The sequence below is a fragment of the Haliotis rubra genome, unplaced genomic scaffold, assembly GCF_003918875.1.
Source record: "Haliotis rubra isolate DU_JTF1 unplaced genomic scaffold, ASM391887v1 Scf275, whole genome shotgun sequence".
Classification (NCBI taxonomy): domain Eukaryota; kingdom Metazoa; phylum Mollusca; class Gastropoda; order Lepetellida; family Haliotidae; genus Haliotis; species Haliotis rubra.
In genome coordinates, this window is record NW_025766836.1 from 747,577 (window position 1) to 769,952 (window position 22,376).

Consider the following 22,376-nt stretch of genomic DNA (forward strand, 5'->3'; position numbering starts at 1 on the left):
GTTCCTACGAGGGCGTTCTTTGTGTTTTGGAACACACGGAAGTCTCACAGAACTAGATCAGGAGAATAACTCGGATAGTGAAGGCTTCTATGCCACACATTTTTTTAATGGTGCTGCACCGTAGCGACACGCATCGTTACCGCTCTCCAGAAGAAACATTGTGTTATCATAAACGTATACAGTTTTGAAGCTCAAACAATGGAGAAAATGAATAAGCGAATATGGATTTACGCCGCAATGGCAGTAACCTGTTTTTTCCAACAAATTACTTCCGTAGCGACCAGTGGCGTCTGTGACAACCATCATGGCCGTTACGACGAGATTCGCTTTGGGAGGGAGCAGCTCCTTCAATTCCAAGGATTGATTGATGTAAGTCATTTGAAAATTGATCTGCCACCGGAATGTGCATGCAACAATAATATTAGTAAAGGATAAATAATAACAGTAAAGGAAATAACACTGCTAGGCGCAAACGAGGAAAGAGAGAGGGGGGCTTCGACAAAAGGTGAGAACCCGGAAGTACAAACCGCCTCTCCCAACAATTATTCTATCAAATGTCAGAAGTCTACGTCGCCAAATAAATGAAATTGAGGCTTGTGTAAAGTGTATGTACGAGTTCCGAGAAAGCTGTCTCATGTGCTTTACGGAGACATGGTTGAACGGGTCTGTGGACAACACAAGTTTGGAACTCAGTGGATTCGGATCGCCGATTCGGCTGGATATAGATGCGGCAAAGACCGGGAAAAGTGTTGGAGGAGGTGTGTGCGTTTATGTAAACGAACGCTGGTGCAAGCAGCACGCGCTTCGAGAATCTATCTGCAACACGGACACTGAACTTTTGTGCATTTCACTCAGGCCATATTATCCTCCTAGAGAATTCGGACAAGTTTTTTGTGACCACTGTATATATTCCGCCGGATGCTAATGTGAAACGAGCTGCCAACACTATTCACACCACTATAGACAAACTTAATGGTTTTTCACCAGAGGCACCAAAATTCAATGCATGTGACTTAAAACATGTTCTGCCATCATACCATCAGTATGTAAAATGTCCGACAAGTTCTAGAAAAACTATTGACTTGTGCTATGGTAATGTGAAAGATGCCTACAAATCTTTTGCAAAGGCTCCGATGGGGACTTCTGATCACAATACTGTTTATTTAGTTCCTTTGTATTGTCAAAAATTAAAGTCAGAGAAGCCAGTCTTAAAATATGTAAAGCCATGGACAAAAGATTGTTTAGAACAGTTGAGAGGATGTTTTGATTGTACAAACTGGGATATGTTTGAACATACTAGTGATAATTTGAATGAGTTTACAAATACTGTAACTGATTATATAAATTTCTATGTACAAAACATTGTGCCAGTCAAATGTATTAAAATATTTCCTAATAACAAGCCTAGGTAACTAAAGAGTTCAAATCAGTTTTAAATGAAAGGAAAAGGGCTTTTTTTGTGCAGGGGACAAGGTCAAGGTTAAAGAGATTCAGAAAGAGATTGCTTGTTTAACAAGGAAATGTAAAGAAGAATACAAAACAAAGATTGAAGGACAATTTTCGGTAAACAATTTACGTAATGCATGGAGTGGCATAAAATATCATTGGATCAAATATTAGACCTCGACAGTTGGAACCAAGCGATGACTTATCTTTTTCAAATGAGTTAAACTCATTCTACTCCCAATTTGATACTGGGATTTTTTCAGATGAAAGGAAACTTGTATTGGAATCGCTTCCACCTTGTGAAATGTTAAATTATATCGACAGATGATGTGATTAGTTCATTCGCTAAGATAAATCCACACAAATGTTGTGGGCCTGATAACTTGCTTGGGATTGTTCTTGGGCAATGTACAGTGCAACTGGCTGTTATTTTTCAAAAGCTATTTCAGATATCAATTCCCATTCTTTGGAAAACCTCTAAAATTATTCCATTGCCAAAAAAGAAAAATCCCTCTGTTAATAATGACTTCAGACCAGTGGCCCTAACCTCTATTGCCATGAAATGTTTGGAACGTATTGTTAAGATCTTATTGTTGAATGAAGTCAGCCATGTTCTTGATCCATTACAATTTGCATACAGAACAAGGCGTGGGGGGTAGATGATGCAACAATCACTGTGTTAAACAGTATATATAAGCATTTAGAAAACTATGGTACTTATGTGAGAATAATGTTTGTTGATTTTTCATCTGCCTTTCATACTATTCAACCTCATTTGTTAATTGATAAACTTTTCAAAATGAATGTTAATTCTAACATCATCAAATTGATTAATTCATTTCTAGTTAACAGACAACAATTTGTACAGGTTAATAATGTGAAATCATCAATTGTAAACTGGCACTCCACAAGGTTGCGTTATTTCACCAATTCTGTTCATATTGTACACCAATGACTGTGTATCCAACACAGAAACATGTTTTACAGTCAAATTCGCGGATGATGCTGCATTGGTAGGCCTTATTAGGGAATCAGAACTTGGTTACAGAGCTGAAATTCCAAAATTTGTAGAATGGTGTAAGTCGCACCTTTTTTATTTTTGAATGTGCAAAAAACCAAAGAAATGATCATAGATTTTAGAAAAGCTAAGTCAACAATAAATGCTGTAAATATTGAAGATAATGAAATCGAAAGAGTAACTGAATACAAATATTTGGGTACTGTCTTAGATTTGAAACTCTCCTGGAACGAAAACACTGAGATTATTAGAATAAAAAAGGACAGCAGCGCTTGCATTTTTTGTGGAAGTTGAAACTTGTTAAAATCGACCAAACTATCATGATGTTATTTTACAAAACCTTTATTCAAAGTGTCATAAACTTTAATTTCTTGAGTTGGTTCGGGAACCTGTCTGTTTAGAATAAAAACAAACTCTCAAAAATCGTAAACACTGCGTCTAAAATTATTGGGCTTCCTATCGAAAGTATCGGCAGTTGTTATGAGCAGCAAATTTCAAAAAAGGCAAACAAAATTTAAATGATCCTACTCACATACTCTTTTCTGAATATTCATCATTACCTTCTGGACGCAGGCTGCGTATGCCGACTTTCAGAACAAACAGGGTTCGCCACTTTGTTCCAGCTAGTATTAGATGCATTAACAAATTCTGTGAATGACTTGTCTTGAAACTACAAATTCTGTGAAAGACTCAATATCTATGTTTGTGTACTAAATTGATGTATTTATATCCTGATTATTTCATGATTACCAATTGCAGTGTTATGTATGGCTGCTTTATGAAAGGAAAACTGGAGAACGTATGATGCAAAACAAATTTCCCTTGGGACAATAAAGAATTATCCGTCTTATCTTATGTAGCAGCCCGTGAAGATCCCGTGATGGATCACCCACGTTCTGGACGGCCCACGGAGACGTGCCTATAAAGGCAGCATGTACAAAACTGAGTTTGGGCAAAGCACTTGATACACCCAAGAGTGAGTGAGTGAGTATGGTGTTTCGCCCCTTTTAGCAATATTCCAGCAATATCACGACCGAGGACACCAGAAGTGGGCTTCACACATTCCACCCATGAGCGAACGCTTGAACCGCAAGATCACCAAACATTCAAACACATGTTTGACAAAAACAGTCGCCTTGGACATCAAACAAATGTTCCTAGGATGTTCCTGGGATTTATTGTATTCCGGAATAAATACAGTGGACATAATTTATGAAAAATGACAAACTGGAACACCATACACATTCATGCAAAGTTAAATCAAAATTATTTATTTTCCAAACTTAACAATAGGTAAAACAGAGATTGCGATACAAAATATAAACAACATGTTTCAATATTTTCTCACGTCATATTTGGTTAGGATATGAAATGGGTTGACATCTTGGTGTCAGTTAAATAATGTTTGACGTGATTTTAAACAAATGACAAACAAACTAACCATCTGCGAACATTCATAAGCATCTGAGATCAAAGACGTATCAAGGGATCACATATAGGAAGAAATGACAATGGTGCAAAATGTCATTTGAAAGGCACAAAATGATATTTTCATTGGATGTGATATGGTCTGTAAGATTTTGCATTGTAAATTATACAGACACAATAATATTTTGTATTTCAATATTCCCAAAAACTTCAACAAAGGTATTTGTGTGAAATGTTTATGATGAGAGATATAGACTTGAGCACTTGACAATAAAACCGTAACTTGATCTATTGTCCCCGTTATTCATCCTCGTGGTCCATTGTTCATCCTGATTTGAAGAGGAGAACAGCCACCTGTCCCAGATAGAAGTAGACGAAGTGCTTGGTCTCGTGGGTGACGTAGCTGCCAAAGTTGCGTCCGACAATACAATGCCATGTGGGGTTGTACTTCTTGTCGAACTCCTTTTTAATGAATGCAGCGATGTCCTTCTCAATGTTATACCTCTCCATAGCTTCAGTGGCGCTGTCGCAAGCGTCCTGCTGCATGTCCTCGCTCATGTCAGCGTTCTTGATGACGGCTTTTCTCTCACACATGGTGTTCTGAAGAAGAAAAACGTTTTCCTGCGAATCAAAAATAAAACTTGCGATCGATTTGAAAACCGAGTGTGTGAGCGAGTTTAGTTTTATGCCTCTTTAAGAAATATTCCAGCAATATGAAGGCGGGGGGACACCAGAAAGAGGCTTCACACATTGTACCCACGTGGAGAATCGAACCCGGGTCTTCGGCATGACGAGCGCTCGCTTTAACCACTAGGCTACTGCATGATGGTGTTCTTGTGTTATATTTTTAGGCAATGTAGAAAATAAATTACGAAGGGAAACATGAAAAGAAGATAGATTGAGAGAAACATAGAAGAAAGTAGACTAGTTGGGAACATGGGCGGAAGGCAAAATTGGTGAGAACATGGATGGAAGGCAGATTGGTTTGGGAACATGGATGGAAGGCAGATTGGATGGGAACATGGATGGAAGGCAGATTGGTTTGGGAACATGGATGGAAGGCAGATTGGTTGGGAACATGGATGGAAGGCAAATTGGAGAGGAGCATGTTAGGAAGGCAGATTGGATGGGAACATGGATGGAAGGCAGGTTGGATGGGAACGTGGATGAAAGGCAGATTGCCTGAGAACATGGATGGAAGGCAGATAGGTTGGGAACATGGACGGAAGACAGATTGATTGGGAACATGGATGGAAGGCAGATTGATTGGGAACATGGATGGGAGGCAGATTGATTGGGAACATGGATGGGAACGTGGATGAAAGGCAGATTGATTGGGAACATGGATGGGAGGCAGATAGGTTGTGAACATGGATGGGAACGTGGATGAAAGGCAGATTGCCTGAGAACATGGATGGAAGGCAGACTAGTTCGGAACATGGGTGGTAGGCAGATTGGATGAGAACATGGATGGAAGGTAGGTTGGTTGGGAACATGGATGGAAGGCAGACCAGTTGGGAACATGGATGGAAGAAGTGAGTGAGTCAGAAAGGTTTAGAAAGCAATATTCCAGCAATACCACGGCGGGGAACACCAGAAATGGGCTTCACGCATTGCATCTATGTGGGGACTCAAACCCGGGTCCTCGGCGTGATGAGAGAAAGCTCAAACCACTACGCTACCCCACCGCCTAAAAATGCATAATTATGTTAAAGGACATTATTCCCCCTTCAGATTCTTTCCATTGATTGCAATATCCGCGTTAATTCCAGTTGAATATGTTACCACAGATAATATTTCCACAGGTATATCTCTGGAATATTTTCTCATAACACTTTTCATGAATCATCTTTCCTCCGTAAACAATTCATCTCGGGAAACATTAATTGCTCACATATATTACCCATGTATAGGCTATCTTATTATGAGTGTCAACCCATAACCAATCCTAAACATAAGCGGATATATAGAGGATACTAAACGACCTTCCGTGTAATACCATTTTTATTAAACGAGTTAATGATTTACGAGTTTGATGCTAAATCTTTCACGAGTTTAATAAAAATGGTATTTCACGTAAGTTTAGTATTCTGTTTATTACTCTCCAACATAAACTGCTAGAAACTGCCTACGAAGTGTGATGACTCTCAGCTTTCCACGAGTCAAGCAAGGTCTAATACCATTGTGGCAGAGGTATTAGCATTGTGACGTCATAACTGTAAACCATTATGACGTCGTACGTCTAGCGGTATTACACTAGTGTAATATTGCCGTAAAATAATACATAGAGGATATTTTGTTAAACTCGTGAACGTATCAACTTTGCCAGACCATTCGATGATAAATACATGTTATTTGACAACATTAACAAAATATTCTATTTATTATATTTTGATCATTGTTTATAAATGATCGAGACATCGAGTAAGTCTGCATTTTATTACGCAACCCAACTACTGTCTAGCCCTTGAGCACACCATTTTTATTTTCACCAATGTTTACAGTATTTCACACTTAAGAATGTAATAAACTGCAATATCTTCCACGGGTGAGTAATAAATGGTTGTATGTGCACTTTGAACTATTTCCAGCAAAACATACTATAACTCCGACAACCGGCTTCACATCGTCCGAACGAAATCGTCCGGAACCACCTCTCGCGTGACAAGCGAACACAGTCCTTCTCATTATCCCTAAACTATATGATGTTCCCTTCCGCCCAACCCTCTCTGGTATGCAAAATGAAACGAGTTTAGATTTGCCTACGGTTTTGAATCTCCCATACCATTCGGGACCCTTTTCAGTTTAGACTGAGTCAGAAAAAAACATATTTTCAGAGAATGAGCATTTAGACATCATTGGGGCAGACATCAGGAAAACAGTGATAGGTGTGACGGCAAATAAGAGAGATATAAGCGCGATAGAACTAGAAATCTATAATACAGCGTTCATTCAGCATTTCAGTTTCTGTGTGTTTATATAAAAATATTGGAACAGTTTAGTACACTTACCTGATTTGTGTGAAAAGTCCTATGAAAATCGCGGGGATAACTGGCAAGTTGTGATATGGAAACTTTCTAAACGTTACTTTTGGTTACATATCATCCCATAACAACTGTACCACGCTATGATTAGACATTCCATTGGTTAAATGCTGCAGTTTGACTGGTTGAGTCGAGTGTTTGCTGTAGGAGGTTTTAACTTCCCGGCATGCAAAACGCGCGCATCCCCAAATTCATTCATGACAACCAGCGAGCAGGTAATAGACTACGGTGCATGCAATTTCGACTTTAGACCTGCGGGTTGCATGTCAAAGCACATATGTTGAACGCTTGAATGATCCCGAACTTCAGAATAAGCTGTGTGAAGCTGAACTGTGTTACCTTAAAGGATGTAGTTGATATTCACCGAAAGTGATATACTAGTACCTCCTAGATAACTGTGATATGAGATTTGACTGACGCTGGCAGTAAGATACAGTACAACCACAAATTATTTAGAATTTAAAGATTGTAATTTTTTTTTTTCACTCATTACTCACGTATTAAATGTGAATATTAGCAGAACATAACTCCAGTGAGTGAGTGAGGTGTATGGTTTTACGCCGCTTTTAGCAATATTCCAGCAATATCACGGCGGGGACACCAGAAATGGGCTTCACACAATGTGCCCATAACTCCAGATTTAAAGACAGGTGAACAGTTAGTATTTTGTCAAGTCACCATGGGCAGCAATGCAGGCTTCAGTTCGGCGGGGCATACTACTGATCAAAGAAGTTAGAAAGTCGTGGTCCATGCTGTCCCAATATCGGACCACCTCTTCTTTCATTTCAGCAATATTTGTCAGATTTTTCTTATTGACACTTTCCTCCATAAGTTCCCAAACATTTTCTATTGGATTTAGGTCAGGGCTATAGCTTGGCCAATCTAATAATGTCATATTGTGGGTCCGAAACCAGGCCTGTGAATGCTTTGAACGATGTTTTGGGTCGTTGTCCTGCTGAAAAATCCATTTCCATAGAACACGTGAGCAGATGGAAGTAAAGGTCCTTGGAGAATATCTGTGTACCACTCACTGTTCATATTCCCTTCAAATACACAGAGGGGCGTTGCCCCTAACACAGATATGCCACCCCACACGTTTAATTTCGGACTGTACTAAATTTGGGCGCTGATACAAAGGTTTTTCAGTTTGTTTGGTCCAGAATTTCAGTGTATTAGGAAACAGCCACACAGAACTTTCATCTGAGAAAATCACATTGTCCCAGTTAAAATTTCTATGCTGTAAGCACCAGTTCAACCTTTGCACCTTTTGTTCAGATTTCATGATCGGTGATGGGTTTCCTCGACGTTTCTGCCAACCCATTGCATGCAGCTCAATTCTAATTGACTCCTTACCCACAGCCACAGTTCCTCTATCAATCATACCCAGCCTTAAGTTTTCTAAACTCCTTCGTTTGTTTTTAGAAACAAGAATACCAAGCCGCCTCCTGTCACCGACAGTCAATTTTCTGGGCCTACCTGCGCCTCCCTGGTGCTCAATGCCATATCCATTTGCAATATTTTTCAAAACACGATAAACAGTGGACAAAGGGATGCCTGTTCTACTTGAAATCACTTTAGCTGATCTGATGTCCTTGTTATAATACTCTAAAATCAACTTCCTCTTCTCTAAATCATCCATACTGAGGATCACTGAAAATGTCGTCTGCTAGCAAGTAAACAAAGGGGATAACTCTTCACAAACTAATGAACGGAGTTGTCTCTCTTGAATGAAACCAAGCACTTGATAGCTGGTCAAGGTTGTTTATACTAGAAATCCAATTAACTATATTCCTAAAATTCTCAATAATTTCTGGTCATACTATAATAGTACGGCAGGTGTTTCGGTCATTAGCAATACTTGTTTTCAGTGTAGGTATTTCTTTCTCGTTTGGGGCACAAACGGAATCACACACGCTTGTAAACGATGTGTTACATATCCTCGTCATGCTCCTTCCTAACGTGAACTGACAAGAATCCATTATTCGCTATGCTTTGAAATTGCGCAGATTCATCACAATGAATAAGTGATGGTTGTGTAACCCCCTCTGAAATGTATTCCGGTTATGCGGCGCGTCCTCTTAATGTTAGAGACGAGACCCGTGATGGTTATAATTGATCTTCAGTAACCCATGCTTGTCGTAAGAGGCGACTAACGGGATCGGGTGGTCAGGCTCGCTGACTTGGTTGACACATGTCATCGTATCCCAATTGCGCAGATCGATGCTCATGCTGTTGATCACTGGATTGTCTGGTCCAGACTCGATTATTTACAGACTGCCGCCATATAGCTTGAATATATATTTAAACTCATTCACTCACTCTTAATGTTAGAAGATAACCGCACAGGGAATAAATACACTGTTTAGAACGCCGTAAATATCTGGTTTGGGTGTGAATCTGTGATTCCATGTTACAATTTGTTTTGGGGGCTGGTAGCTTAGTGGATAAAGCGTTCGCTCGTCACGCCGACGGGCCCGGGTTCTATTCCCCGCGCATGGGTACAATGTGTCAAACCCTTTTCACTCACTCACTCACTAACTCACTCGCTCACTACAATTTGTTTTATAAATGGGTTTTGATATGGCTTCCCTTGACAAAGCAGCCAAGAGTGTGATAGAAAGTTTCGTATAGGAAATTGGTTGTATGGTGGTTGCCTATCTTTGTTCAACCACAGTAAGTCGTATTATTCTATCATGGCCGCGCACATGTGTACATCATAAGCACGTGATATGCCAGGGGCCTGCCATATTTTTCTTTCGTCAGTTTGTTTCTATTGCATTTGTGATAGAATGAATTAATAAGCAATGCGAGGGTATATTTAGTTGTGATAGCGTTTTATCAAAGGGTACCTCCGTATTTTAACCGCACAATATCGAAGTACACTGTGTGGGAAATTGGTTGTATTGCCCATCTTGGTTCAACCCCAGTGGGGGCTGTGGGGTAGCCTAGTGGTTAAAGCGTTGGCTCGTCACGCCGAAGACCCGGGTACGAATCCCCACATGGGTACATTGTGTGAAACCCATTTCTGGTGTCCCCCGCCGTGATGTTGCTGGAATATTGCTAAAAGCGGCGTAAAACCAAACTCAGTCAGTCAGTCAACCACAGTAGGTCGTATTATTCCGTCGTGGTCGCGCATATACAAGCGCAAACGATGTGTTTATCAGATGCACGTGATTTGCCACCGGAATGGCTGTTTCTTGCGTTAGTTTGTTTTTAGTTTTCATTTCACATTGTTAGCTTGATGTGGGCCGCCTCCGTAGTGTAGTGGTTAGAGCGTCCACCCGGGGAACAAAAGGTCGGAGGGTCGATTCCCGGCCGCGTCATACCAAAAGACGTTAACCTGGCGCTCGGAATTAATGGGTAAAACAGGGACTGGTCAACTCGGAGTCAGTATAATTTGTCTGAGTGGGGTATTGATGCTTAACTGCGGCATGGTGTCTCAGTGAGCTAGCACTATAAAACCAGCTTAGTCTGGGCTAGTACAAACAGTCATGCATGCACGTCGTCATATGAGCGAAATATTCTTAAGTACAGCGTTAAGCCCCATTTCACCTCATTTGTTAGCTTGATGTGGGAAGGAAACCCCAACTGATACACACCTTGGACTCTCATGAAATCCACGAGCACGATAATATCAGTCAACAATCAGGAAACCGAATCAGGGACTACCTGGGGTTCGAACCACGATTACAGATTTCATGTTGACCTAAGGGACCCTTTCGAACATAGCGAATGACAGTAACTTAGCCCAAAGGGCACTCATGTGATGGTTTGATCCGTTGTTTTCAATGTGAATACCAGCTTTGAACAATGAGTAAGTCAGTGTACATTTATTGTAGATGTTTGCATCTATTGTATGTAATCGGGGTTATCACACTGCACTCGTGTAGTGGTTCCATCCAGTGGCATCAATGTGAACAATCGCGTTAGACAATGATTAAGTCAGTGTATACAAAACAGAGTTTGAGTAAAGTAAACCGGTGGTTGATAGGACGAGCAACAGCCAACGCTGTTGTTACACCCAAGAACACATGGCCAGCATTTCAGTAGGTGTGTCTGCTTCGGAACCCCCGACTAATTTGCTGCAAATATTAAGTAGTTAAGAAATATATCATCAGAAACATCGGGGCGGTCGGATAGCCTAATGGCTAAAGCGTCTGATCGTCATGTTGAAGACCCGGGTTCGAGTCTCCATATGTATATAATGTGTGCAGCCCATTTCTGGTGTGCCCAGTCGTGATATTACTGGAATATTATTAAAACATTGTAAAAACTCACTCACTCTCTCACTCACACTCACTCCTGGAATAGTCACCTCGGACGTCAAACAAATGTTGCTGGGATTTATTCCAATCCGGAATCAAAACAGCATACACATTCATGCAACGTTATAGATTTAAATCATTTATTTTCCTCCAAACTTAACAATAGGTAAAACAGAGATTCCGATATAAAAGACAAACAGCATGTTTCAGTTTTTCTTTCGTCATATCAGGTTAGGTTATGAAACGGGCTGACATCTTGGTGTCAGCTACATGATATTTGACGTGATTGTAAACAAAAGGCTTGTTTACTTTAGAAAGATACACATCAATACTCTACAACAAACCGACACATAAAATAATCATCAGCGAACATTCATAAGCATCTGAGATCAAAGACGTATCAAGGAATCACATAGGAAGAAATGACAAAGGCGCAAAATGTCATTTGAAAGGCACAAAATGATATTCTTTGGATGTGATATGGTCTGTAAGATTTTGCATTGTAAATTATACAGACACAATAATATTTTGTATTTCAATATTCCCAAGAATTTCAACAAAGGTATTTATTTGTGTGAAATGTTTATGTATTGTATCCGTGATGAGAGATATAGACTTGAGCACTTGACAATGAAACCGTAACTTTATCTATTGTCCCCGTTATTCATCCTCGTGGTCCATTGTTCATCCTGATTTGAAGAGGAGAACGGCCACCTGTCCCAGATAGAAGTAGACGAAGTGCTTGGTCTCGTGGGTGACGTAGCTGCCGAAGTTGCGGCCGACAATACAATGCCATGTGGGGTTGTACTTCTTGTCGAACTCTTTTTTAATGAATGCAGCAATGTCCTTCTCAATGTTGAACTTCTCCATAGCTTGAGTGGCGCATTCACAAGCGTCCTGCTGCATGTCCTCGCTCATGTCAGCGTTCTTGATGACGGCTTTTCTCTCAGACATGGTGTTCTGAAGAAGAAAAACGTTTTCCTGCGAATCAAAAATGTAACTTGCGAACGATTTGAAAACAGAGTGTGTGATTGGGTTTAGTTTTATGCCTCTTTAAGCAATATTCCAGCAATATGAAGGCGGGGGGACACCAGAAATGGGCTTCACACATTGTACCCACGTGGAGAATCGAACCCGGATCTTCGGCGTGACGAGCGCTCGCTTTAACCACTAGGCTTCTGCACGATATTTGGATTCTTCTTGTCGTTTTCCATGCGTAAAATTGAGAAGGTACAATAACTTCTTTGCCTAGAATTAGTGAAGGCTAGGACGGCGGGCTGGTTGAGAACATGAATGGAAGGCGGACTGGTTGAGAACATGAATGGAAGGCGGACTGGTTGAGAACATGAATGGAAGGCGGACTGGTTGAGAACATGAATGGAAGGCGGACTGGTTGAGAACATGAATGGAAGGCGGACTGGTTGAGAACATGAATGGAAGGCGGACTGGTTGAGAACATGAATGGAAGGCGGACTGGTTGGTAACATGAATGGAAGGCGGACTGGTTGGGAACATGGACGGAAGGCAGATTGGTTGAGAACATGGATGGAAGGCGGACTGGTTGAGAACATGAATGGAAGGCGGACTGGTTGAGAACATGAATGGAAGGCGGACTGGTTGAGAACATGAATGGAAGGCGGACTGGTTGAGAACATGAATGGAAGGCGGACTGGTTGAGAACATGAATGGAAGGCGGACTGGTTGGTTGGAACATGAATGGAAGGCAGACTGGTTGAGAACATGAATGGAAGGCGGACTGGTTGAGAACATGAATGGAAGGCGGACTGGTTGAGAACATGAATGGAAGGCGGACTGGTTGAGAACATGAATGGAAGGCGGACTGGTTGAGAACATGAATGGAAGGCGGACTGGTTGAGAACATGAATGGAAGGCGGACTGGTTGAGAACATGAATGGAAGGCGGACTGGTTGAGAACATGAATGGAAGGCGGACTGGTTGAGAACATGAATGGAAGGCGGACTGGTTGAGAACATGAATGGAAGGCAGACTGGTTGAGAACATGAATGGAAGGCGGACTGGTTGAGAACATGAATGGAAGGCGGACTGGTTGAGAACATGAATGGAAGGCGGACTGGTTGAGAACATGAATGGAAGGCGGACTGGTTGAGAACATGAATGGAAGGCGGACTGGTTGAGAACATGAATGGAAGGCGGACTGGTTGAGAACATGAATGGAAGGCGGACTGGTTGAGAACATGAATGGAAGGCGGACTGGTTGAGAACATGAATGGAAGGCGGACTGGTTGAGAACATGAATGGAAGGCGGACTGGTTGAGAACATGAATGGAAGGCGGACTGGTTGAGAACATGAATGGAAGGCGGACTGGTTGGTAACATGAATGGAAGGCGGACTGGTTGAGAACATGAATGGAAGGCGGACTGGTTGGTAACATGAATGGAAGGCGGACTGGTTGAGAACATGAATGGAAGGCGGACTGGTTGGTAACATGAATGGAAGGCGGACTGGTTGAGAACATGGATGGAAGGCGGACTGGTTGAGAACATGAATGGAAGGCGGACTGGTTGAGAACATGAATGGAAGGCGGACTGGTTGGTAACATGAATGGAAGGCGGACTGGTTGAGAACATGAATGGAAGGCGGACTGGTTGGGAACATGAATGGAAGGCGGACTGGTTGAGAACATGAATGGAAGGCGGACTGGTTGAGAACATGAATGGAAGGCGGACTGGTTGAGAACATGAATGGATGGCGGACTGGTTGAGAACATGAATGGCAGGCGGACTGGTTGAGAACATGAATGGAAGGCGGACTGGTTGAGAACATGAATGGAAGGCGGACTGGTTGAGAACATGAATGGAAGGCGGACTGGTTGAGAACATGAATGGAAGGCGGACTGGTTGGTAACATGAATGGAAGGCGGACTGGTTGAGAACATGAATGGAAGGCGGACTGGTTGAGAACATGAATGGAAGGCAGACTGGTTGAGAACATGAATGGAAGGCGGACTGGTTGGGAACATGAATGGAAGGCAGACTGGTTGGTAACATGAATGGAAGGCGGATTGGTTGGGAACATGGAATGGAAGGCAGACTGGTTGGGAACATGAATGGAAGGCAGACTGGTTGAGAACATGGATGGAAGGCAGATTGGTTGGGAACATGGATGGAAGGCGGACTGGTTGGGAACATGGATGGAAGGCAGATTGGTTGAGAACATGAATGGAAGGCAGACTGGTTGAGAACATGGATGGAAGGCAGACTGGTTGAGAACATGGATGGAAGGCGGACTGGTTGAGAACATGGATGGAAGGCATATGGATGGAAGGCAGATTGGTTGGGAACATGGATGGAAGGCAGACTGGTTGGAGAACATGGATGGAAGGCAGATTGGTTGGAACATGAATGGAAGGCAGACTGGTTGAGAACATGGATGGAAGGCAGACTGGTTGAGAACATGGATGGAAGGCGGACTGGTTGAGAACATGAATGGAAGGCAGGATTGGTTGGAGAACATGGATGGAAGGCAGATTGGTTGAGAACATGGATGGAAGGCAGACTGGTTGGAACATGGAATGGAAGGCAGACTGGTTGAGAACATGAATGGAAGGCAGACTGGTTGAGAACATGGAATGGAAGGCAGATTGGTTGAGAACATGAATGGAAGGCAGACTGGTTGGAACATGAATGGAAGGCAGATTGGTTGGGAACATGGATGGAAGGCGGACTGGTTGAGAACATGAATGGAAGGCGGACTGGTTGAGAACATGAATGGAAGGCGGACTGGTTGAGAACATGAATGGAAGGCGGACTGGTTGGGAACATGAATGGAAGGCGGACTGGTTGAGAACATGAATGGAAGGCGGACTGGTTGAGAACATGAATGGAAGGCGGACTGGTTGAGAACATGAATGGAAGGCGGACTGGTTGAGAACATGAATGGAAGGCGGACTGGTTGAGAACATGAATGGAAGGCGGACTGGTTGAGAACATGAATGGAAGGCATGGAAGGCAGGTTGGTTGAGAACATGGATGGAAGGCGGACTGGTTGAGAACATGAATGGAAGGCGGACTGGTTGGTAACATGGATGGAAAGCGGATTGGTTGGGAACATGGACGGAAGGCAGATTGGTTTGGGAACATGTTAGGTAGGCAGATTGGTTTGGGAACATGTTAGGTAGGCAGATTGGTTGGGAACATGGATGGAAGGCAGATTGGTGTGGGAACATGTTAGGTAGGCAGATCGGTTGTGAACATGGATGGAAGGCAGATTGGTTTTGGAACATGTTAGGTAGGCAGATTGGTTGTGAACGTGCTTTGAAGGCAGATTGGTTTGAGAACATGGAAGGAAGGCAGATTGGATTGGAACGTGGACGGAAGGCAGATTGGATTGGAACATGAATAAAAGGCAGATTGGTTGGGAACAATGATGGAAGGCAGACTGGATTGGAACGTGGATGGAAGGCAGATTGGATTGGAACATGAATAAAATGCAGATTGGTTTGAGAACATGGAAGGAAGGCAGATTAGTTGGGAACGTGGATGGAAGGCAGATTGGATTGGAACGTGGATGGAAGGCAGATTGGTTGGGGACGTGGATGGAAGGCAGATTGGATTGGAACGTTGATGGAAGGCAGATTGGTTGGGAACATGGATGGAAGGCAGATTGGTTAGGAACATGGATGGAAGGCAGAGCTTGATTGGGAACATGGATGGAAGGCAGATTGGTTGGGAACGTGGATGGAAGGAAGATTGGTTGGGAACGTGGATGGAAGGCAGATTGGTTGGGAACATGAATAAAAGGCAGATTGGTTCGGAACGTGCTTTGAAGGCAGATTGTATGCGAATTGTATGCGAATATGTATGGAAGGCAGATTGGATGAAAACATGGAAAGAGTGAGTGAGAAAGGTTTTACTCCGCTTTTAGCAATATTCCAGCAATATCACGGCGGGGAACATGTGGGGAATCAGAACCGAGTTTTTGGCGTGGCCAGAGAACGCTCAAACAACTACGCTACCCCACCGCCCACGTGTATATGTTGAAGGATATTATTCCCCTTCAGATTCATTCCACTGAGAGTAATATCCACGATAAAATTCAGTTGAATATGTTACCATAGATGATATCTCCACAGGTATATTTCTGGAATATTTTCTCAAAACAATTTTTATGAATCATCTTTCCTCCGTAAATAATTCATCTCCGGAAACATTAATCGTTCACATATATTACCCATGTAATCTTACTTTGAGAGCCTATAGCCAATCCTTAACATAAGCAGATATGGTCGATTCCAACGAAGAGTGTACACAGCTGGGTACAAGGTGTCCAAAATAGAATTGCTTGCACCTTGTAATTTCTTTTACCAATGTAAAGTCAACACATTTGCCCCTTATGACAATCAGTTGCTATCACTAATCTCTAAAAGTGACAAGTTGGTGGATCAGTGAAGTTGAAGGCTCATTTTCTAAATTACCTACAAATACCAACATCATACGTTGTATATCTTGTGATTAGATGGGTTATATGTTGCCTAACATCCAAATTCACTGTTGTTCTGCATGCACAATATGTTAATGAATATAGAAACTCTGAAGCCATACCATGGTTTCTTTCATGTTTTATAACCTCAAGCTTTACGAAAATAGAACCATTTTGGTACCTTTGTTTGATGTAAGTGAGATAGCACCACTTAGTGTTCTTTTCACAAACAAATCGTTATTACATATCTATCTTATTCATCTGAGAGACAACGAGTGGAACGTTTGGTAAGTACAACAAATTTGAAAATGCATCAATATCTAAAGTTTGGGTGGAAGATAAAAAAATTTACTTGTAGGTAACAAATATCACGTAATTCCTTGTATTTCATAAATGTTTATATATGTAAAACTAAATCGTAGCTGGTTTATTAAAAACATCGAACAGTTTGGAAATTGTTTTCTAAATGCATAGGACATGTGAATGAAGATTGTTCACAACCAGTTTAAGGCTTTCTCTTTGTTTTGTCTCAGTGTAGCAATGTCATTTTAACTGATGGAAATATACTTCTCATAAAAAGTTTAGACTCACTAGAAACACTCACTATATGTTTAGACTGTGTATGTATGTATGTATGTATATATGTATATATATATATATATATATATATATATATATATATATATATATATATATATATATATATATATATATATATAAAGAAAGTGATGAGAATACTGAGAGTACACTAGAAACACTCACTATATGTTATGTGTGTGTGTGTGTGTATGTATATGTATGGTCACATCAAAGATTGATTTCTCCACTAACTTGGAGGAACCAACTGCAAACCTTATCCAGATGAATTGCACGAGGAACATGCATCAAATTGCTGAAAAGCATGTACAAATATCGTACATGTGAACAGCTGCGTTTTGGTGTAATGATTTTTATCATTTATTGAACTCATAACAATAATCTTTTCAACATTGCGAATTTGTTTTACAATACATGAGTCCATGTGCAAAATTTAGTTTAAAACAGTCGCCTGAAGTAAGTGGCTATATTTACACTAGTGAGTCTAAACTGTTGATGAGAAGTATAGAAATTGAACTAAAGTCATTACATCTGAAATGTTATTTGCCAAATGTTTCAACTAACATTTGTATTCAAAGAAAGCACATCACAAATGTTCAAAACGCTTGAACTATTACCATATACCATATAAAATTATGTACAGATAAACATGTCACTAAAACCATCAATACATTATACGTCTTACTGAACTTTAACTCTGCTTTAATTACCCATATTTTGCAATGACAATTGCTATTAGATAGACATTTACAGAAAGGTTTAACTACAAAAACGAGTTACCTACGAATAAGACATACCTTTGACAAATCTAATTACTAAACCTATGCAACTTACTTCTACTACAGTCTCAATTCTCCTATGTTCGCAAGTGCATCGGTGACAGCCCTGAACAAGACATACAATTTCAAACACACTGACTGATGTTACAACTTCAAACACACTGACTGATGTTACAACTTCAAACACACTGACTGATGTTACAATTTCAAACACACTGACTGATGTTACAATTTCAAACACACTGACTGATGTTACAACTTCAAAAACACTGACTGATGTTACAACTTCAAACACACTGACTGATGTTACAACTTCAAACACACTGACTGATGTTACAACTTCAAACACACTGACTGATGTTACAACTTCAAACACACTGACTGATGTTACAACTTCAAACACACTGACTGATGTTACAACTTCAAACACACTGACTGATGTTACAACTTCAAACACACTGACTGATGTTACAACTTCAAACACACTGACTGATGTTACAACTTCAAACACACTGACTGATGTTACAACTTCAAACACACTGACTGATGTTACAACTTCAAACACACTGACTGATGTTACCTACAAGTACGGAATGTTACCAACGAATACACATGTTACATACGAATCTACCGTTTATCCCGTGATATCATGCAAACTTTTACTTTTATCACCAAGATCAACTTGTTTTCTGACATTTCAATCAAAAAGAATTCATTATATATCACTATAATAAGGTCTAAACCACGAACTGCAGTGCATCCCTGAATAGAACATTAATATTCGTGCAGAAAATGTAAAATACACTTACTAATTACCAATATGTTGTCTGGTCTCATCTATGATGACTTCCAAATGGAACACATGTCACGTGTTGTCATTCCACCAATCTATTTTAATGTGATCAATTGTTGGTACTTTTGGGAGTTAAAATTTACTTACGAATACAGGTTATTTTGTGTGATATCTTCGTAAACACAGCACAGAAAATGTTCAGATGTAGCACACGTATATATTGAGGCCCTTTGCACTTGAACTTCGGATATCATTCACTAATGTGTTCATTTGTGGAAACAGCAACATATTCAATGGTATTTGTAGGTAACCTGATTTTTTTTACCAAATCAGACTTTGATTTTCTAACATTTTTTCAGATTAAGAAATATTATGTAACGCCATTGCATTTGAGTACTTTACATATTAATGCTGTAAAAAGTAATACAAAACATAACCTTGTGTTGCATTCACATAAATTGACAGAGTCATTGAAAACTGTATTCGTAGGTAACGCAAAAAAATACCACTTGAAAACAAATTACCAAAATTACGAATTAAACCCTAGACAAAATCATTTCAGGGGATTTATTCATGAAATATTTGGCAATCAGATTACGTTGTTCACTTTTCGTTGGAATCGACCATATATGGTTGTATGTGCACTTTAAACAATTTCCAATAAAACATACTATAACTCCGACAACCGGCTTCACATAAGGAAATCGTCCGGAACGACCTCTGGCGTGACATTACCTAAACTACCATGTATATGATTTTCCCTTCCGCCCAACCCTCTCTGCAATGCAAAAAGCTCTAATGAAACGACTTTGGATTTGCCTCCGGTTTTGAATCTCCTATATCATTCGGGATACTTTTCAGTTTAGATTGAGTCAGATCTATTTGTTTCTATCAAAATTACATATTTTCAGCGAATGAGCATTTAGACATCATTGAGGCAGACATGGACAGTAGCACAACAGTGATAGGCGTGACGGTAAATATAATATAAGCTCGATAGAACTAGAAATCTATATTACAACATTGATTCAACATTTCAGTCTAAATGTGTTTATATACGAATGTGGGGACAGTTTAGTACACTTACCTGACTTGTGTGAAAAATCCAATGAAAATCTCCGGATAACTGGCAAGTTGTGATATCGAAACCAAATTATTTCATTTCGATGTTAATTTTTGTTACATATCGTCCCATAACAACTGTACCACGCTATGATTAGACATTCCATTGGTTAAATACTGCAGTTTGACTGGCTGAGTCGAGTGTTTACTGTAGGAGGTTTTAACTTCCCGGCATGCAAAACGCGCGCATCCCCAAACTCATTCATGACAACCAGCGAGCTCTATGCAGGTAATAGACTACGACGAATAATTATGTGTATGATGCATACAATTTCGAGTTTAGTCGGCGTGTTGCGTGTCACAGCACATATGTTGAACGCTTGAATGATCCCGGAACTCAATTCAGAATAAGCTGTGCGAAGCTGAACTGTTTTACAATATAGGATGTAGTTGATATTCACCGAAAATGATATACCTGCTACATAACTGTGATACGAGAGTTAGCTGGCGCGGCAGTTAGATAATAGTAGGCCAGGTGTTTCGGTCATTAGCAATGCTTGTTTTCAGTGTAGGTATTTCTTTCTCGTTTGGGGCACAAACGGAATTACACACGCTTGTAAACGATGTGTTATATATCCTCGTCATGCTCCTTCCTAACTGCCGTGATACTGCTGGAATATTGTTAAAAGCGGCGCAATACTAAACTCACTCAGTCCTAACGTGAACTGACAAGAATCCATTATTCGCTATGCTTTGAAATTGCACTGGTTCATCACAATGAATAAGTGAATGGTTGTGTAACCGCTTTGAAATGTATTCCGGTTATACGGCGCGTCCTCTTAATGTTAGTATGGTATAAAACCTCACTCACTCACTCACTCACTCACTCACTCACTCACTCACTCACTCACTCACTCACTCACTCACTCACTCACTCACTCACTCACTCACTCACTCACTCACTCACTCACTCACTCACTCACTCACTCACTCACTCACTCACTCACTCACTCACTCACTCACTCACTCACTCACTCACTGCAGGTACAAGGCTGATTCTGAAAGGGAGTCTGTGCTTCTTGCCGCACTCCAGCATCCACGCCTTGTAATGTAAGTAACCGAGCATGGACTAGACGATCCAGTGATATGTGTTGGGTCAACAGGGTGCAAGATCACCAAACGCATCTTTGACAATAAAAGTCGCCTCGGGCGTCAAACAAATATTGCTGGGATGTTGCTGGGATTCATTCTAATCCGGAATCAAAGCAATGGACATATTTTATGAAAAGTTACTGGAACAGAATACACATTCATGCAAAGTTAGATTTAAATTATTTATTTTCCCCAAAACTTAACAATAGGTAAAACTGAGATTGTAACATGAACGATAAACAACTTATTTCAATATTTTCTTTTGACATATCTTGTTAGGATTTGAAACGGGTTGACGTCTTGGTGTCAGCTAAATGGTGTTTGACCTGATTTTAAACAGAAGGTTTATTTACTTTAGAACGATACACATCAATACTTTACAACAAAACGACAAACAAACTGATCATCTGTGAACATTCATAAAAGTCTGAGATCAAAGACGTATCAAGGGATCAGATAGGAAGATAAGACAAAGGTGCAAAATGTCATTTAAAAGGCACAAAGTATTATTTTCATTGGATGTGATATGGTCTGTAAAATTTTGCATTGTTCACTTATACAGAGAAAATAATATTTTGTATTTCAATATTCCCAAGAATTTCAACAAAGGTATTTATTTGTGTGAAATATTTATGCATTATATCCTAGATGGGAGATATGGACTTGAGGACTTGGCAGCCGTAATGTTATCTATTGGTTTCATAATCCATCTTCATGGTTCATTGTTCAAACTGATTTGAAGAGGAGAACGGCCACCTGTCCCAGATAGAAATGGATGAAGTGCTTGGTCTCGTGGGTGACGTAGCTGCCAAAGTTGCGGCCGACAATACAATGCCATGTGGGGTTGTACTTCTTGTCGAACTCCTTCTTGATGTATGCAGCGATGTCCTTCTCAATGCTGTACTTCTCCAAAGCTTGAGTGGCGCTATCAATAGCGTCCTGCTGCATGTCCTCGCTCATGTCAGCCTTCGTGATGGCGGCTTTTCTCTCAGACATGGTCTCCTGAAGAAGAAAAACATTTTCTCCGAATCAAAATGCAGCTTGCGTCCAATTTGTAAACCGAGGAGTGGGTGAGTGAGTGAGTTTAGTTTTACGCCGCTTCCAGCAATATTCCAGCAACATCACGGCGGAGACACAAGAAATGTGTTTCACACATTGTACCCATTTGGGGAATCGACCCTGGCATGACGAGTGAACGCTTTAACCACTAAAGTACTGTCGGAAATACAAAAATACTTAGGTTTTTTAGCTGTTACTCTGTATCCCTAACATTCACACAATTACAAATAGCCTATGTCGAAATAACCCACATCGACCTTACAGTCGATTTC

The 22,376-nt window shown here is 40.7% G+C and overlaps 3 protein-coding genes across 4 annotated transcripts; all 3 read right to left on the reverse strand.

Annotated features, from left to right (window-relative positions):
- Positions 1 to 4,138: 4,138 nt before the first annotated feature.
- LOC124280847 (dynein light chain 2, cytoplasmic-like) lies at positions 4,139 to 7,024 on the reverse strand. Of its 2 annotated transcripts, none has more exons than XM_046716834.1 (2): positions 6,904 to 7,024; positions 4,139 to 4,492 (listed from the first exon to the last, which is right to left on the reverse strand). In XM_046716834.1, the coding sequence occupies exon 2, from the start codon at positions 4,484 to 4,486 to the stop codon at positions 4,217 to 4,219; it is 270 nt and encodes an 89-aa protein (XP_046572790.1). In that variant the 5' UTR covers positions 4,487 to 4,492; positions 6,904 to 7,024; the 3' UTR covers positions 4,139 to 4,216. The 2 variants fall into 2 exon arrangements, with proteins under 2 accessions (XP_046572790.1, XP_046572791.1); XM_046716835.1 differs by having other exon boundaries at positions 4,139 to 4,513; positions 6,904 to 7,000.
- A 4,299-nt stretch (positions 7,025 to 11,323) lies between these two features.
- LOC124280846 (dynein light chain 2, cytoplasmic-like) lies at positions 11,324 to 20,029 on the reverse strand. Its single transcript, XM_046716833.1, has 2 exons — positions 19,919 to 20,029; positions 11,324 to 12,161 (listed from the first exon to the last, which is right to left on the reverse strand). Exon 2 carries the CDS (start codon positions 12,153 to 12,155, stop codon positions 11,886 to 11,888), a length of 270 nt encoding a protein of 89 aa, XP_046572789.1. The 5' UTR covers positions 12,156 to 12,161; positions 19,919 to 20,029; the 3' UTR covers positions 11,324 to 11,885.
- A 1,184-nt stretch (positions 20,030 to 21,213) lies between these two features.
- LOC124280882 (dynein light chain 2, cytoplasmic-like) lies at positions 21,214 to 22,047 on the reverse strand. The gene has a single exon (XM_046716872.1). The coding sequence runs from the start codon at positions 22,039 to 22,041 to the stop codon at positions 21,772 to 21,774; it is 270 nt and encodes an 89-aa protein (XP_046572828.1). The 5' UTR covers positions 22,042 to 22,047; the 3' UTR covers positions 21,214 to 21,771.
- Positions 22,048 to 22,376: the final 329 nt, after the last annotated feature.

Excerpts from the sequence above, each read along its gene's own strand:
- LOC124280847 (XM_046716834.1), bottom strand. The coding sequence starts at position 4,486 with ATGTGTGAGAGAAAAGCCGTCATCAAGAACGCTGACATGAGCGAGGAC.
- LOC124280846 (XM_046716833.1), bottom strand. The coding sequence starts at position 12,155 with ATGTCTGAGAGAAAAGCCGTCATCAAGAACGCTGACATGAGCGAGGAC.
- LOC124280882 (XM_046716872.1), bottom strand. The coding sequence starts at position 22,041 with ATGTCTGAGAGAAAAGCCGCCATCACGAAGGCTGACATGAGCGAGGAC.